We start from the raw sequence: 15839 nt of genomic DNA, 5'->3' as shown, positions 1-15839 counted from the left end.
TATTGCTATTTTGTTATTGTGCTGCAAGCATCCACAATCCTGCCAATAACACACTTCTCTTTCAATTTCCACTATTTCCAGAAGAAAAGAGTGAGTCTGTTTATATTCTGGCTCTTCCAAAAGCAAAAGCTTTTGGTATAGTAATTGAAAAAAGCAGGAGAAAAATTGTTAAATGTCACAAAAGGGAATACTTTATTGTGCACATTTGACAGAAGAATCTCTTCTAGATCAAGGACACTCAGTGGAGCCACTGGACTTCTACAATGGAAACATTCACAGCAAAGGGGCCTGGTTACAATTACAACTGCAAAACTTTACCTCTGGGTAGCTGTATTGCTTTCACATTTAATTCTAATCATGTAAACCCATAGTAGTCTGTAGAGAGACTCCAGTGCAACTCGAGCCATTTTGGGGTCCTTGTTCTAGAAGAAAAACACAAGCAAACAATAGATTTCAGCCAGTTAAGTCTTAACTCTACAAATCCTTCTAATTCTTTCTAGGAGCACAACCTATAAAGGAAGTTTGGGCTGCATATCCACTCTTAGTGCATGCCAAGATTTATAGCTTTGGTACTGAGCATCATAAAAAGACGTGGAAACACACAGCTGCTTGATGCCCAAATATAGTACTGGCACATAGAAAAACATATAACATTATCATTGTACAGAATTTAATCTTAAAAGTTTTTTAAAACTTGTTTCTAAATGACCCATTATTAAAATACTATTAAAGATTTCAGACATCCTAAGTGTCTGTGTTAGCATAAAATAGATGAGATGTAGTGCAATTAAGAATCACTATGGAAACCAATCCTATTCAAATCTAGACAAAAATTTCATCTTCAATTAAGCTGTCAGACTTTTGATAATACAAATCTTATTCCATTTTTATGCACTGATATTAATCATACATCCAATAAATGTATTATATACTGCACACATTTAAAAATGACAACATTTAAACTTAGATAGAATGACCAGTCAGACTGGGTAACATTTGAGGATGAGAATAACACCTGTGTTGGGTTTTTTTGGAAGTTTGAACCAGTAAAGTCTCCTGTTTCCCCTTCATCTGATGTGGTGCTCAGTTGTTTTAGCCTTTGGGTAGCTACAGTGCTTACTTTATATTTTTTATTACAAATATTTGCATTGTAAAAATGATAGTTAAAATAAATAGTATTTTTCAATTCACCTCATACAAGTACTGTAGTGCAATCTCTATTGTGAAAGTGTAACTTACAAATGTAGATTTTTTTTGTTCCATAACTGCACTCAAAAACAAAACAATATAAAACTTTAGAGCCTACAAGTCCACTCAGTCCTACTTCTTGTTCAGCCAATCGCTAAGACAAACAAGTTTGTTTACATTTATGGGAGATACTGCTGCCTGCTTCTTATTTATAATGTCACCTGAAAATGAGAACAGGCATTCGCATGGCACTTTTGTAGCAGGCTTTGCAAGGTATTTACATGCAAGATATGCTAAACATTCATATGCCCCTTTATGCTTCAGCCACCATTCCAGAGGACATGCTTCCATGCTGATGATGTTTGTAAAAAAAAATAGTGCATTAATAAAATTTGTGACTGAACTCCTTGGGGGAGAACTGTATGTCCCCTGCTCTGTTTTACCCGCATTCTGCCATATATTTCATGTTATAGCAGTCTCTCATGATGACCCAGCACATGTTGTTTGACTTAAGAACACTGTCACTGCAGATCTTACAAAATGCAAAGAAGGCACCAATGTGAGATTTCTAAAAATAGCTACAGCACTCGACCCAAGGTTTAAGAATCTGAAGTGCCTTCCAAAATCTGAGAGGGACGAGGTGTGAAGCATGCTTTCAGAAGTCTTAAAAGAGCAACACTCCAATGCGGAAACTACAGAGTCCTCCCGCACTGATAGGGCAATGCATGGAGGCATTCAGTGGCAGAGGCCAGGAAAGAATTAAGTGAGTGCGAATAGCGGAGGCAGGACGCGATGGTGAGGCTAATGGGGGAGCAAATGGAGATGATGAAGCGCCTGTTGGAGCTGCAGAAAAGCCAACAAGAGCACAGACCCCCCGCTGCATCCACTGTATAACCGCCTACCCTCCTCCCCATGTTCAATAGCCCCCTCATCCAGAGGTCCAAGAACGCGGGGGGCGGGGGAGGAGGCTCCGGGCACCCAGCCATTCCACTTCAGAGGATGGCCCAAGCAACAGAAGGCTGTCATTCAAACAGTTTGATTTTTCGTGTGGCTACAATAAGATATGTGGCCTTGTCCTTCCCTCCTCCCCGACCCCATCCAGGCTACCTTGTCCGTTATCTCTTTTTTTTTTTAATTAATAAAGAAAGAATGCATGGTTTCAAAACAATAGTTACTTTATTTCGAAGGGGGGAGGGTGGTTGGCTTACAGGGAATTAAAATCAACAAAGGGGGCGGGTTTGCACCAAGGAGAAACACACACAGCTGTCACACTGAAGCCTGGCCAGTCATGAAACTGGTTTTCAAAGCCTCTCTGATGCGCAGCATGCCTTGTTGTGCTCTTCTAATCACCCTCGTGTCTGGCTGTTCAAAATCGGATGCCAGGCGATTTGCCTCAACCTCCCACCCTGCCATAAATGTCCCCCCCTTACTCTCACAGATATTATGGAGCACACAGCAAGCAGCAATAACGATGGGAATGTTGGTTGCGCTGAGGTCTGACCTAGTCAGCAAACAGCACCAGCAAGCTTTTAATCGTCCAAAGGCACATTCTACCACCATTCTGCACTTGCTCACCCTATAGTTGAACTGCTCCTTACTACTGTCTAGGCTTCATAAGCCATGGGAGCAAGGGTAGGCTGGGGTAGGTGCGACCACGTGGTGCTGCTGGCTGGGAGAGCAACCTGAGGCAGAAGCCTCCAGCTCGCATGATATTCCAGGCAGGACTGAATCTCCATGAGATGAAACTTAAAGAAGAGAATGACCTGGAGTCTCTGGCTCCCATTCGGTGCTCTAAGAGGAGAATAGCCATGTCTGTCGAGGCGCCCCTGGTCGACCTCACTGAGGTCTGCCAGGAGCACCCAGGAGACGTACAATGGCTATCAGTCCTACTGCACCGTCAGCTGCGAAGGCAAGGAGCTGCTGCTGTGTAGCAATGTAGTACCACATCTGCCAGCAGCACCCAGGAGACGTACGGTGACTGTGAGCTGAGCGGGCTCCATGCTTGCCGTGTTATGGTGTCTGCATGGGTAACCCAGGAAAAGGCGTGAAACGATTGTCTGCCGTTGCTTTCATGGAGGAAGGGATGAAGCGGGGCCTGACGACATGTACCCAAAACCATCTGCGACAATGTTTTTGTCCCATCAGGCATTGGGAGCTTAACCCAGAATTCCAGTGGGCAGTGGAGACTGCGGGAACTGTGCAATAGCTACCCACAGTGCACCACTCTGTAATCGATGCTAACCACGGTAGTGAGGATGCACTCCACCGACTTAATGTGCTTAGTGTGGACATATGCAATCGACTGTATAAAATCGGTTTCTAAAAATCGACTTCTATAAAATAGACCTAATTTCACAGTGTAGACAAGGCCTAAGTCACTTTTCAGCATCTAGCATAATTTTGGCCTTGATCCAGCAAAACATTTAGTCAAATGAGTAAGTTTTATTGACCTCTGTTGTACTGCTCACCATTCTCAAAGTTAAGCAAGTAGACCCTTAATAACCACAGTTTGTCCTACAGTTCCCCCTGTGCCAGAGGGGAGGAGGAGCAAGTAAAAGCATGCAGCTGGCTACACTGGATTTACTCTACTTCCAGATTCTGATCCATCAGGGGAATCTCTCACCTATGTCCTTACAGCAATTTACTGTTTGTTTTGTGCTACAGGGCAGTGCAGAGCTGCTGGCCATAAGACGAAGTATCTCTACCTAGCACTCCCCAGATGGCTATGAGGAGACCCGTAACTGAATTAGTTGGTGCACCACATTCCAGAGGTGTCGCGATATGCCAGCTATGGAATCTGTCCAGCCCCACCCCCACTAGCAGCACATGCTAACCAGAGAAACATGTTGCTTCTTTTAAAACAGCAGCACAGGATACCTGTTGGTGCATGGTTTTGGCATACCCTGAGAGATTCTGCCCTGCAATCACAGTGGCACATACAGCAGGCCCACTTGATTCCCTTTTAATATAAGGGCAGAATTTGTATTACTCCGAAATTCCTCTATAATTTTGCCCTAATACATCCAAATATTTGCAGTGGTCATCTGGGATTTATTCATGGGCAGTTCCATTGCTTCGTCTCTTCTTTTCAGCTTTAACTTCATTCTACCCTAGCTAATGAGGTCATCTGGGATGCCTGAGTGTTACTTATAGTTCCTAGCTTATAACATGTTATTCTCAGTGATGGCCTTTGACTCCGGAACTTTTATCCCTCTGGTCTGAAAGTGCCCAAGTTTCCTGACAATCACATACTTTATCTATTTCTGCCAGGGTGATGTCTTGGCCATATAGAAGTCAATGGGAGTTTGCTGAGGAGCAGATGGGATTTTATTCTGGCAGGTTGGGATAAGTCTGTAATACTGTAAAGTACATATCTATGCAAAACAAATAATAATATCCACCATATGAGGTCACAGGCGTAGTTCAGGAAGTTGCTCCAGCCAGGCCAACGGGGCTGAGCAGGGTTGTGGGGGGGAAGCAAATTCCACACTTGCCCAGGGCTTGCAGTTTGGGGAGCAATGCCGCCCTCCCCGCCCCCATGTCCTCCCAAACTATGCCTATGTATTAGGTTTTAAAAAGGCCCCACAAAAAAACCCACATAAAAACCTTTGTTTCTTGAATGCTTGCTAACCATCCAAAAATTGATTAGCTGAGATAAGTTTAAGGTGGTATAAGGTATAAAGTAAAGCCTACAGACAACTTTCTAAAAACCACCTTATCTTACTGTTTAGAACACAGAAATGCTTTCATTGTCCCACCTAACTCCCTCCCTCTTCTGCTGATTTATGTGCCTGAATGACATTGGTCTGAACTTTGACCAAGCAGCTTTCCAGTTAACGTACAGTATAAGTGAGCATGAAAGGATAGCTTTGCTAATGCAGAGCTTCATGTATTAGCATGAACAACATATTTAATTTTAACATTACTCAAGCCACAGTCACTAAATAAAGACATTAAAAACATTTACAAATATGTCAGAATGATTTAAATACACTAAACTAAATAACTAATAACACTTTAACTAAATAAATAAAGAACATCAGTTGTTTAGGTGGACAGAAACAGGAGTACCACAAACATTTTAATTTAGTTTTAGTTTCTTTAATGAGACTTTCAGATTGAAAAAAGGAGAATCAGTACCATGTGACCAGCCAGCTATCCTCAGGCTAGCAGCAAGTGCTCCAGTTTAAGAATGAATGAAATAAAAGGTTCAAAAATAACATTTTGCAATTTTCTTCTTCCACTCCATTCCTGGCTAACTTTTACCAACAATTTAGTCTGTCCTCACATGCATATGCAATATTTGGGTTGTTTGGTTCAAGCCACTCTCCATTAACAAAGATATGAGAAATTCAAACTAGGCATAGGAATATTTTTTTCATTGACAAATCTGTATTGTTAAATTATAAAAGCATTGCTAAGAAATAAAATTACTGATAGATTCAGCTATTATCAAAAAGCTAAATCACGTAAAACTAAAGATGACCCAGGCTACGTACAGTGAGCTAGCAAAGTATTAAATAAGAAAATAAGATACTAACTTTGAGATTGGATAGGCAGTTGTTGAGGAAAATATGCCATCTGTTTAAAAAGAATTGCTTCTGACTGACACAAAGCAGGCATGTTACCAAAGGATACAAAGCCTAAATAGAAAGAAAGATGATACAGGATTATTTGTATGTCAACAAAACATCAAACTAATTTAACACTAGAACCATTGTACATTTAGAGTCCTAGAGCCCCTGTGTTATGCTATATACACCAGCCAACATAAACACATTGTTCAATAACATAATTTAAAAGGAATGTATCTCTAAAGCTGTTATGAATTTGTATGATTTACTCTGTACAAATGAAGAATTACATTTGCACCAAAAACAATCAAATGCCTAACTATATCACTGTTCATAAATCCTAAAAATGAGCCAAAATTTTGCAGCAGCACAGGGCTAATTTCTGTGTTAGTTAACTGAAAAATGTAGTAGCTGAGGAATTGCTTTGCGTACCATACTCAGCATTAGAATCCCCATAGGCCATTGTTTGTTGTTTACAGAAGACCTAACTCCCCTCAGAATCCATGGTCATTTATTTGAAGACCTGTCAGATCCCAGGGGCACATGGTTTAAATTATGGTCAAAACATAAGCCTTCTGGAGGGTAGTTACTCAGAGTGTAAAAAAAGGCAAGACAAAGGATAGAAAAATCAAAAACTGTGTGCGGTGTTCTTTTCCCAAATCTGTTCTGACCAATGTTTGACATTTGCATTGCTATTGTTAAGCTAAAAGATTAGGCTAAAAGTCAGGAATAAATCTTGATTTTGACAGTGACCTTGCTGTTCCAAGCTCCTCCTCTGGGTCAGTTCTTATTTAAATGCAGCCAGTTCTTATTTAAATGCATTGTTTAAAAAACAATGACCAAAGAGGAGGCAGCTTTCTGCACCATAAACACAACTGAGTCTTAATACTAACCCTAAAATTTCAGCCTCAGGCTTGCCCCTAAATGTAAACCTCACTGTAAAATCCAAATCCTGTTTCTCTCAACCTAGGGCACACATTGTCTGTAGCTAGTTCAAAGGTGGGCAAACTACAGCCCGCAGGACCGTTCTGCCTGGCCCCTGAGGTCCTGGCCCAGGGAAGCTACCCCCAGCCCCTCCCGCTCTGTCCTCCCTCCCCCTCAGCCTCAGCTCACTGCGCCGCCGGCACAACGCTGTAGGCAGTGGGGCTGCGAGCACCTGAGGCAGCGCAGCTGCAGGGCCGTGGCCTGACCCGGTGCTCTGTGCTGCGCGGTGGCGTGGCTGGCTCCAGCCGGGCGGCGCGGCTGCCTGTCCTGGTGCTCTGGGCAGCGCGACTGTAGTGCCACCAGCCACCGGTGCTCCAGGCAGTGCGGTCAGGGGGCAGGGAGTGGGGGGGGGAGTTGGATAGAGGGCAGGGGAGTTTGGGGGTGGTTGGGGCCTGGGGTATGGATAGGGGTCAGGGCAGTCAGAGGGCGGGGAACAGGGGGGTTGAATGGGGGCAGGGGTTCCAGGTGCGGTCAGGGAGAAGGGGTGGTTGGATGGGGCAGGGGTCCCGGGAGGGATGGCAGTCAGGAAGGAGAGGGGGGTTGGACGGGGTGGTGGGGGGCACGTGGGGCGGTTCCAGGGGTGGTCAGGGAGCAGGGAGACGGGGTAGTTGGATTAGGCAGGGATTCGGGGGGGCAGTCAGGAATGAGAGGGGGGGTTGGATGGGGCGGTGGGGGGCAGTCAGGGGCGGGGGTTCTGGGGGTGGTCAGGGAGCAGGGAGAAGGGGTGGTTGGATGGGGCAGGGGTCCTGGGAGGGCAGTCAGGAAGGGGGGGGGTTGGATGGGGTGACTGGGGGCAGTTAGGGGCACGGGTCCCGGGGGGCTGTCAGGGAACGGGGGGGGGGTTGGATGGGGCAGGAGTCCCAGGGGGGCCATCAGGGGGCAAGAAGCAGTGGGGGTCAGATAGGGGGCGGGGCCTGGGCCGTGCCTGGCTGTTTGCAGAGGCACAGCCTCCTCTAACTGACCCTCCATACAATTTCTGAAACCCGATGTGGCCCTCAGGCCAAAAAGTTTGCCTGCCCCGAGCTAGTTTAACTCCAAGTTCACTGACACATAAGACCAAATACATATAACTTTTTAGCGTTCTACATCAAAACACACAGAAATGTAGTACCCAGAGGAGAATTAAAGCTTCCTCACAAAAGGCTTCCTCACCAGACTTTTGTATGTGGCAGATGAACAGCCCCTACAGGCAGAGCCGTCCCTTGGAATTGGGGCGACCGCCCCAGGCCCCGTGCTCTGGGGGCCCCTGCGCTTCAATAAAATCATGAGGAGGCAAGTAGGGAGATGAGGTGGGAGGGGTGAGGAGGCAAACGGGGAGGCGAGTGGCTAGCAGCAGGCAGGCAGGCGGGTGGGGGTTGTGAGGAGGAGCCCCCATACCAAAACCTCCCCCTCCGCCCAGCGCCTCCTGCCTGCTGGCGAGCCCCGCCAATCAGCACCTCCCCTCCCTCACAGTGCCTACCACCTGCCACGGATCAGATGTTTCGTGCATCAGGAGGTGCTGGGGGAGAGGGGAGCGAGGGCGCAGTGTGCTCATAGGAGGCAGTGGAACTGGGCAGGGAAGAGGCAGGGAGGGGTGGAGCAGGTGTGGGAAGAAGCAGAGTGAGGGTGGGGCCTGGGTGGAGCCAGGGGGGAGCACCCCCCAGTAGATTAGAAACTTGGCGCCTATGTCCCGGGCCCCGCACACCCCTAGGGAGGGCCCTGCCTACAGGACAAGATAGGTTACATACATATTGACTGAACAATGACTAATAATCCCCAAAACATAATTCTCATAGCAAAAGCTCATCCCCTAAAATTTAAAGTAGCTTGTATTCTTGTTTAAAGAAGGCCAATAGCCCTTCCCTTGGAAATATCTGCAGCTACTGCTTTCACTGCTAGCTGCTTACCATTCTTTTCTTCTTTGCAATGTTTGCTTTTCTAATAGATCATCCCTGGAGCAATGTTCCCTCTAATTTTTGACAGGCTGTGCACACAAAAAAATTCTTCTGTGCAAATTGTTGTGCTTCTGTGCAAAATTTTGTGAGCACAGTGTTTCGTCGTGTGCGCGGGGTTTAGGATCTGTGTGCGTGTGCACACAGCCACAGCTTAGAGGGAACAGTGCCCAGGAGTCTATTCTATTTCATTACTTTTCATTATGTGGTATCTGTATGTAAACAATCACACAGAAAGGCCCCAACTCTATCCCTTACTCAAATTGAGTAGCATTTACTCTAGTGAGTAGCTCCATTATCTGCAATGAGGTTATTTGTTTAGGAAAGTTCTACTCAGCATAAGGATTGGAGGGAGGCAGTGATCATGAGATGGTCGAGTTCAGGATCCTGACACAAGGAAGAAAGGAGAGCAGCAGAATACGGACACTGGACTTCAGAAAAGCAGACTTTGACTCCCTCAGGGACTGATGGGCAGGATCCCCTGGGAGAATAACATGAAGGGGAAAGGAGTCCAGCAGAGCTGGCTGTATTTTAAAGAATCCTTATTGAGGTTACAGGAACAAACCATCCCGATGTGTAGAAAGAATAGTAAATATGGCAGGCTTAACAGTGAAATCCTTGCTCATCTTAAACACAAAAAAGAAGCTTACAATAAGTGGAAGATTGGACAAATGACCAGGGAGGAGTATAAAAATACTGGGCACACATGCAGGAGTGAAATCAGGAAGGCCAAATCACACTTGGAGTTGCAGCTAGCAAGAGATGTTAAGAGTAACAAGAAGGGTTTCTTCAGGTATGTTAGCAACAAGAAGAAAGTCAAGGAAAGTGTGGGCCCCTTACTGAATGAGGGAGGCAACCTAGTGACAGAGGATGTGGAAAAAGCTAATGTACGCAATGATTTTTTTTGCCTCTGTCTTCACGAACAAGGTCAGCTCCCAGACTATTGCACTGGGCAGCACAGCATGGGGAGGAGGTGACCAGCCCTCTGTGGAGAAAGAAGTGGTTCAGGACTATTTAGAAAAGCTGGATGAGCACAAGTCCATGGGGCCAGATGCGCCGCATCCGAGAGTGCTGAAGGAGTTGGCGGATGTGATTGCAGAGCCATTGGCCATTATCTTTGAAAACTCATGGCGATCGGGGGAGCTCTCGGACGACTGGAAAAAGGCTAATGTAGTACCCATCTTTAAAAAAGGGAAGGAGGATCCAGGGAACTACAGGCCAGTCAGCCTCACCTCAGTCCCTGGAAAAATCATGGAGCAGGTCCTCAAGGAATCAATTCTGAAGCACTTAGAGGAGAGGAAAGTGATCAGGAACAGTCAGCATGGATTCACCAAGGGTAAGTCATACCTGACTAATCTAATTGCCTTCTATGACGAGATAACTGGCTCTGTGGATGAGGGGAAAGCAGTGGACATGTTATTCCTTGACTTTAGCAAAGCTTTTGATACAGTCTCCCACAATATTCTTGCAGCAAGTTAAAGAAGTATGGACTGGATGAATGGACTATAAGGTGGATAGAAAGCTGGCTAGATCATCGGGCTCAATGGGTAGTGATCAATGGCTCCCTGTCTAGGTGGCAGTCGGTATCAAGCGGAGTGCCCCAAAGGTCAGTCCTGGGGCCAGTTTTGTTCAATATCTTCATTAACGATCTGGAGGATGATGTGGATTGCACCCTCAGCAAGTTTGCAGATGACACTAAACTGGGAGGAGTGGTAGATACACTGGAGGGTAGGGATAGAATACAGAGGGACCTAGACAAATTAGAGGATTGGGCCAAGAGAAATCTGATGAGGTTCAACAAGGACAAGTGCAGAGTCCTGCACTTAGGACGGAAGAATCCCATGCACCACTAGAGACTAGAGACCGAATGGCTCGGCAGCAGTTCTGCAGAAAAGGACCTAGGGGTGACAGTGGACGAGAAGCTGGATATGAGTCAACAGTGTGTCCTTGTTGCCAAGAAGGCCAATGGCATTTTGGGATGTATAAGTAGGGGCATTGCCAGCAGATTGAGGGACGTGATCATTCCCCTCTATTCGACATTGGTGAGGCCTCATCTGGAGTACTGTGTCCAGTTTGGGGCCCCACACTACAAGAAGGATGTGGAAAAATTGGAAAGCGTCCAGCAGAGGGCAACAAAAATGATTAGGGGACTGGAACACATGACTTATGAGGAGAGGCTGAGAGAACTGGGATTGTTTAGTCTGCAGAAGAGAAGAATGAGGTGGGATTTGATAGCTGCTTTCAACCACCTGAAAGGGGGTTCCAAAGAGGATGGATCTAGACTGTTCTCAGTGGTAGCAGATGCAGAACAAGGAGTAATGGTCTCAAGTTGCAGTGGGGGAGGTTTAGATTGGATATTAGGAAAAACTTTTTCAGTAGGTGGGTGATGAAGCATTGGAATGAGTTACCTAGGAAGGTGGTGGAATCTCCTTCCTTTGAGGTTTTTAAGGTCAGGCTTGATAAAGCCCTGGCTGAGATGATTTAGTTGTGGATTGGTCCTGCTTTGAGCAGGGGGTTGGACTAGATGAGCTCCTGAAGTCCCTTCCAACCCTGATATTTTATGATTCTATGATTGAAGAATTGGATCCTTAGTTTGCTGTAGTTTCAACAAAGTGTTATCAGTGTGTCTGCATCCGCCAACAGGGTTGGCTACATATGTGCCTAAAGGGAGAAATCCTGGCTCCATTGTAGCCAATGGCAAAACTACCACAGACTTCAATGGAGGCAGAATTTCACCCAGAAAGAAGTATTTTGACTCCCTTCTGGAACTGGCTGGAGTAATGACAGCAGCAGTCACAAGTGTGCCTGTACGAGTCCATCAATGAAATCTGATAGCATCACTTCCCAACCCTCAGAGAGATAGTGGGGGACAGGGAGGTCCTTTTGAATTTTACATAAAATAAGAAAGGACCAATGAAAATAACTTTCTTTTCTTAAAAGCCCGAAGACTTCAAAATGGATTAATAGACGCCTCAGTGCTGAGGTGCACTGACCCAGTTGGAAAGATAGAATGCTTAAGGCAGCCAGTGTCAACCTGACTCAGTGCTCCATTTAATCCACTTCAGCTATCGCTCCCAACAATACACTTTTATGCCACTGTAAATCTCTCAAGAAAATATGACATAGAGAGCTTCTTAGCCGACATGCTGTTTAAAAAGGCACTGCCATTTTAAAAGGCTGTCATATATTGGTTTGTTCCTGCAAAACATTACTTAACCACTTTGAAAGAGCTGTTCCCACTTGTCCCATTAGTTCTCACTTGACAGGCAATGCACTCTCTGTTAAGTTTTTCCTCTGGGCTAATGGTCAGACACAACAGGTGTTGACCATTTTATAATAATAATTTGCAGGATCTGAAAACACCTAGAGGATTCAGACTAAAATAGATTGGATATAGCATATACTTTTGAAATAGCAATTAATTGTACGTTGAGCCAGATGCAGATGAATGGTTTTGCAACAATTCTGCAAGCCCTTTGAGAATCTTGCCTAGAGAGACTTCTGACAAAGAATTTTAGCTTCAGCTTCTCAGGATTACTTACCAGTGAGTGCTTCTTTCGAGAAGAAAGCTCGAGTGTTGTGTCATACAGGCTTTCAACAAAGTTCCTCAGACAGGGGACATTCACTTCATTTTTAACAGCCTGAAAAGAGATTTCATGTTAACACTGTTTTTCGTACATTGACTTTCGAATCTAACATGAAAAAAGTCATGCAAATAAATAAACAAATAAATAAAACTCACAGCAGCTACAGGGACAAGAATTTCAACGAACAGTCCTGCTAATGCATGTTTGATATCTTTGTCCTTCACTTCAAGGAAATAATGTGCACATTCCTGGTAGACAATTAAAGAGAAGAAAAAAAATTACACATCAGGTGGAATAAAGACATCTCAGTGTTTGCTAAAAGCACGTGATAGCTTTTGTTTCTTATACTGCAAAGAACATTTTATACATCAATTAAGGTTTAGGTTCCGCATTCACAATCTGCCCTGAGCATGAGGCAGTGCATAGCCCCAGGAACAGATCAGGCGGGAATTGTGGCTCTGTCCATGACTCTCCATTTGCTTTAGCTTGTGCAGGCTAGTTAACTGGGGGGCCAAATGCAAGGCTTCCCACAATCCCCATCCCTGCCTAGCCATCTGTGTGGGAGCAGTAGTAACAGCCCTGCATTCGGATCCATCTGGCACATAGCCCACAGAGGGGAATATGGAATCACCTTTTGCCTCTTTACTCCACTAAGTGGGCGGATGGACCAAGGGACAATCCTGCCCTAAATATTTTGGGTTAGATTATGTTTCAAGGACACACCTACAGTAATTCTGAGAGCATGAATTGTGGTTCAGAATGGAGCGATTCACTGTGGAGGGTGGTAATTTATAATGGGGCTATACCTGCAATAAATTACTACTCCCATCCCCAAAGCTGTATTGGCAGTGAGTAGAGGGGAAGGAGCCAAGGATGTGCCCATTCCACACTCCTCTCTTCTCAACTGCTCTGGAAATGGAGTAAACAGGCACCTAGCTCCAGGTACTCCTGCATATCTTGGCCCAAGGCCTAGACAGATACTCCTCCTCCTCCCTGGCTCTAGAGACCATACAGGTCCCTAGCCACCCTCATGATTTGCCTCCATCCCTTCCTGTGACGATCATTTTTTCCCCATTGATGATAATTCTCATTAAGAGCTCTCAGGTCTTGATCAACATTATCCCTCCATCTTCTTCTTCAATGGTTCGACACCACATGGATGTCCCTCCAAGAACAGTTTAGCTGGTCTGTCTTCTGTCCTAAATACATGCTCTGCTCACTGGAGTTGTTGAGATTTCACTATATTTACTATAGTTTTGGTTCTTCATAGACTTCCAACAGTTCCCTATTAGAATCTGTTCTATACATCATTCTCCCTTACTACCCCCAAAACTCATATCAAGACTTTATTTTTGAAGGTAGTTAGCTGCCTTTCTTCCTTTTTAGCAAGAAGCCAGGTCTCTCATCTACATAAAATATAGGCTTTATAAGGGTTTTCCTTCTATCTTCTACAATAGCCAGGTCATCAGCACATCCAATGAGTTGGTGAAGGCCCTTTATAAATTCACCCCATCCTGAGAATTCTGCAATTATCAGACCACTTTTTCCATAGCCACATAAAAGGGTATCAGGGACAGTGTGTCTCCCTGCTTTAGTTAGCACACAGCCTATATAGTATACAAGGATGGTTCTTACTATCTTTTCCTCCCTTGCATGGGTGTGTAAGCCAATTTACAATATAGCCCATAGTTTATAATTATTATACTGTAAATATATGTGTAAAGTGCAAGCTGTATTATAAAACACATCAGGTATGTCTGATTTTAATACATACTTTTAGCACCTATTATAATACATTTATATTCTGTGTGTGATGGTGAGTTTGGCACACAGATAGTATGGTGATGACTACAGTTCAAAAATCTAGATAGATTCGAGTCCTGCTTCCATTAAATGGGAATTTTGCCATTGCGTTCAAAGGGAGCAAGAATGGGCCCCAATAGCACTGTACTATCAGAAAACACTACCATTTATTCATACCACCAATGTACATTTCACACACACAAAATCATGCAACATGACACCTCCGTAAAACTTATATGACAATATGTCAGCATTCATGAATGTGGCTGCACACATGGAAACATAACCAATATGGACTTTGGGTGTGCTGCTCCAAAGAGAAGAGGAAAAAGAGATTGTTTCTATGTTGCTAAATATGATATAAAGCATTTTGCCAAAATAAGACTTATGCAGTTGCTATTTAGGTTTTATAGAAAACAAAAAATATATTTGTATTAATATTTCAAATACTTACTTTAGGACACCTAACATGACCATAGGGTATATTGATTTTTATCTATGAGAAATCTTCACTCAGCTAGTCTCCATACAGAGGCCAGTAAAAAAGCATGTATTTTTAATAGGATTTTAACAAAAATGAATGGCGACTGCCAATGTGTCCATCTGTCACAAAAAATGCCCACAGGGAAAAGGAATAAAGATACCCACATGTAAGCTAATCTTTTAGGAATCGTGTCCTTTGCGCATTAAGGACCAACAAATGAGGATTTTTTTTCATATTCTAATATGATTTCCCCCACCTTTTAGAGCATGATATAATTTGGCAAGTTAAACTGTTTAAGACAGCCCAAGTGGGGTCTACATCAAAGAATGTTACCTGCATAAACTGAAGAGAGGCTTCAAAGTCCTCCACGGGATACATCTTAACGCGAAAGAATTTCATCCCCATTATTAGACTGATAATGCTTTGAACCACGTATGGGCTTTGCTCTTTATGCCGCAGCTCTTTTAATTCTGCCATGAATTTCTTCTTCACAGCAGGAAATCTATGAAATCATACTGGTTAGTTACAAAACAATAGACTGGTAGTAAGATTTGACATGTATTGTAAGGTACCTAGAAGAGAAACAATAAAAGAGATATATTATATCTCTTTTATTCTATAATTAATCATTATTTGAGTTTTAATATATCTTACTAGGTGTGTTTTTTTTACTTAGGGTATCTGTGTGTGTGCACTGTCCTCTGAGATGCCTCCCTCTCTCATCCCCAACATTTTCCCAGTAGTTCCCTCTTCAAAACCTCTTCATTAAGTTGCCACATCTTTATGGTCAAAGATGGCTGAACATAACTCCCTTAGTGCCTGTAAACATTAAAGCTAGATTGACAGGATGGGCAGATCAAGAGCAATGCAAAATGCTCCCCTTCCTCCCAAAGGCTGAGTGTACTGTTTCCACAACATTCTCAGTCCCCATAAGCTTGGAGAATGAGAAAAATTCTTGTTGCCTGATCTTAGACCTCTCACATTACTGCATCTAATGTGCTTTCCAAATTTTAATTCACTGTGCTTCTTTTTATACATAAGATAACTCTACCATAAAATAAATCCTCATACTTCTTTGAAAATCCAGGATGAAAGATATTTTTATTGCAAGCATGTGCCAAGTTTTCAAAGGAAAATGTTCAAATGATAACCATAAAAATGTTCAGATAGGTTGTGCTAGCCTTCAGGTTTTCCTGATAGTTGTTACAACACCACAGTATCTTAGGTACCAGAGATAATTTCTATTCCAAGTGTAAGAAAATACTGTGGTTTCTCAGATATTTACAGG

General features: G+C 43.9%; 1 protein-coding gene across 3 annotated transcripts in view; it reads right to left on the bottom strand.

The window, feature by feature from the left end:
* FRY (FRY microtubule binding protein) overlaps positions 1-15839 on the bottom strand; it is a 320853-nt gene that overhangs the window by 163017 nt on the left and 141997 nt on the right. For all 3 annotated transcript variants that reach the window (XM_084635515.1, XM_084635516.1, XM_084635517.1), the window contains exons 8-12: positions 14885-15053; positions 12420-12512; positions 12220-12318; positions 5730-5831; positions 319-422 (exon numbers count right to left, since the gene is read on the bottom strand). In XM_084635515.1, coding sequence (XP_084491641.1) covers positions 319-422; positions 5730-5831; positions 12220-12318; positions 12420-12512; positions 14885-15053 — 567 coding nt within the window. The remainder of the gene's footprint in view (positions 1-318; positions 423-5729; positions 5832-12219; positions 12319-12419; positions 12513-14884; positions 15054-15839) is intronic.

The sequence above is a fragment of the Lepidochelys olivacea genome (genome assembly GCF_965140295.1).
Source record: "Lepidochelys olivacea isolate rLepOli2 genome assembly, chromosome: 1".
Classification (NCBI taxonomy): Eukaryota; Metazoa; Chordata; order Testudines; family Cheloniidae; genus Lepidochelys; species Lepidochelys olivacea.
The sequence above is the reverse complement of the archived record's forward strand: the minus strand, read 5'-3'. Positions and strand labels throughout refer to the sequence as shown.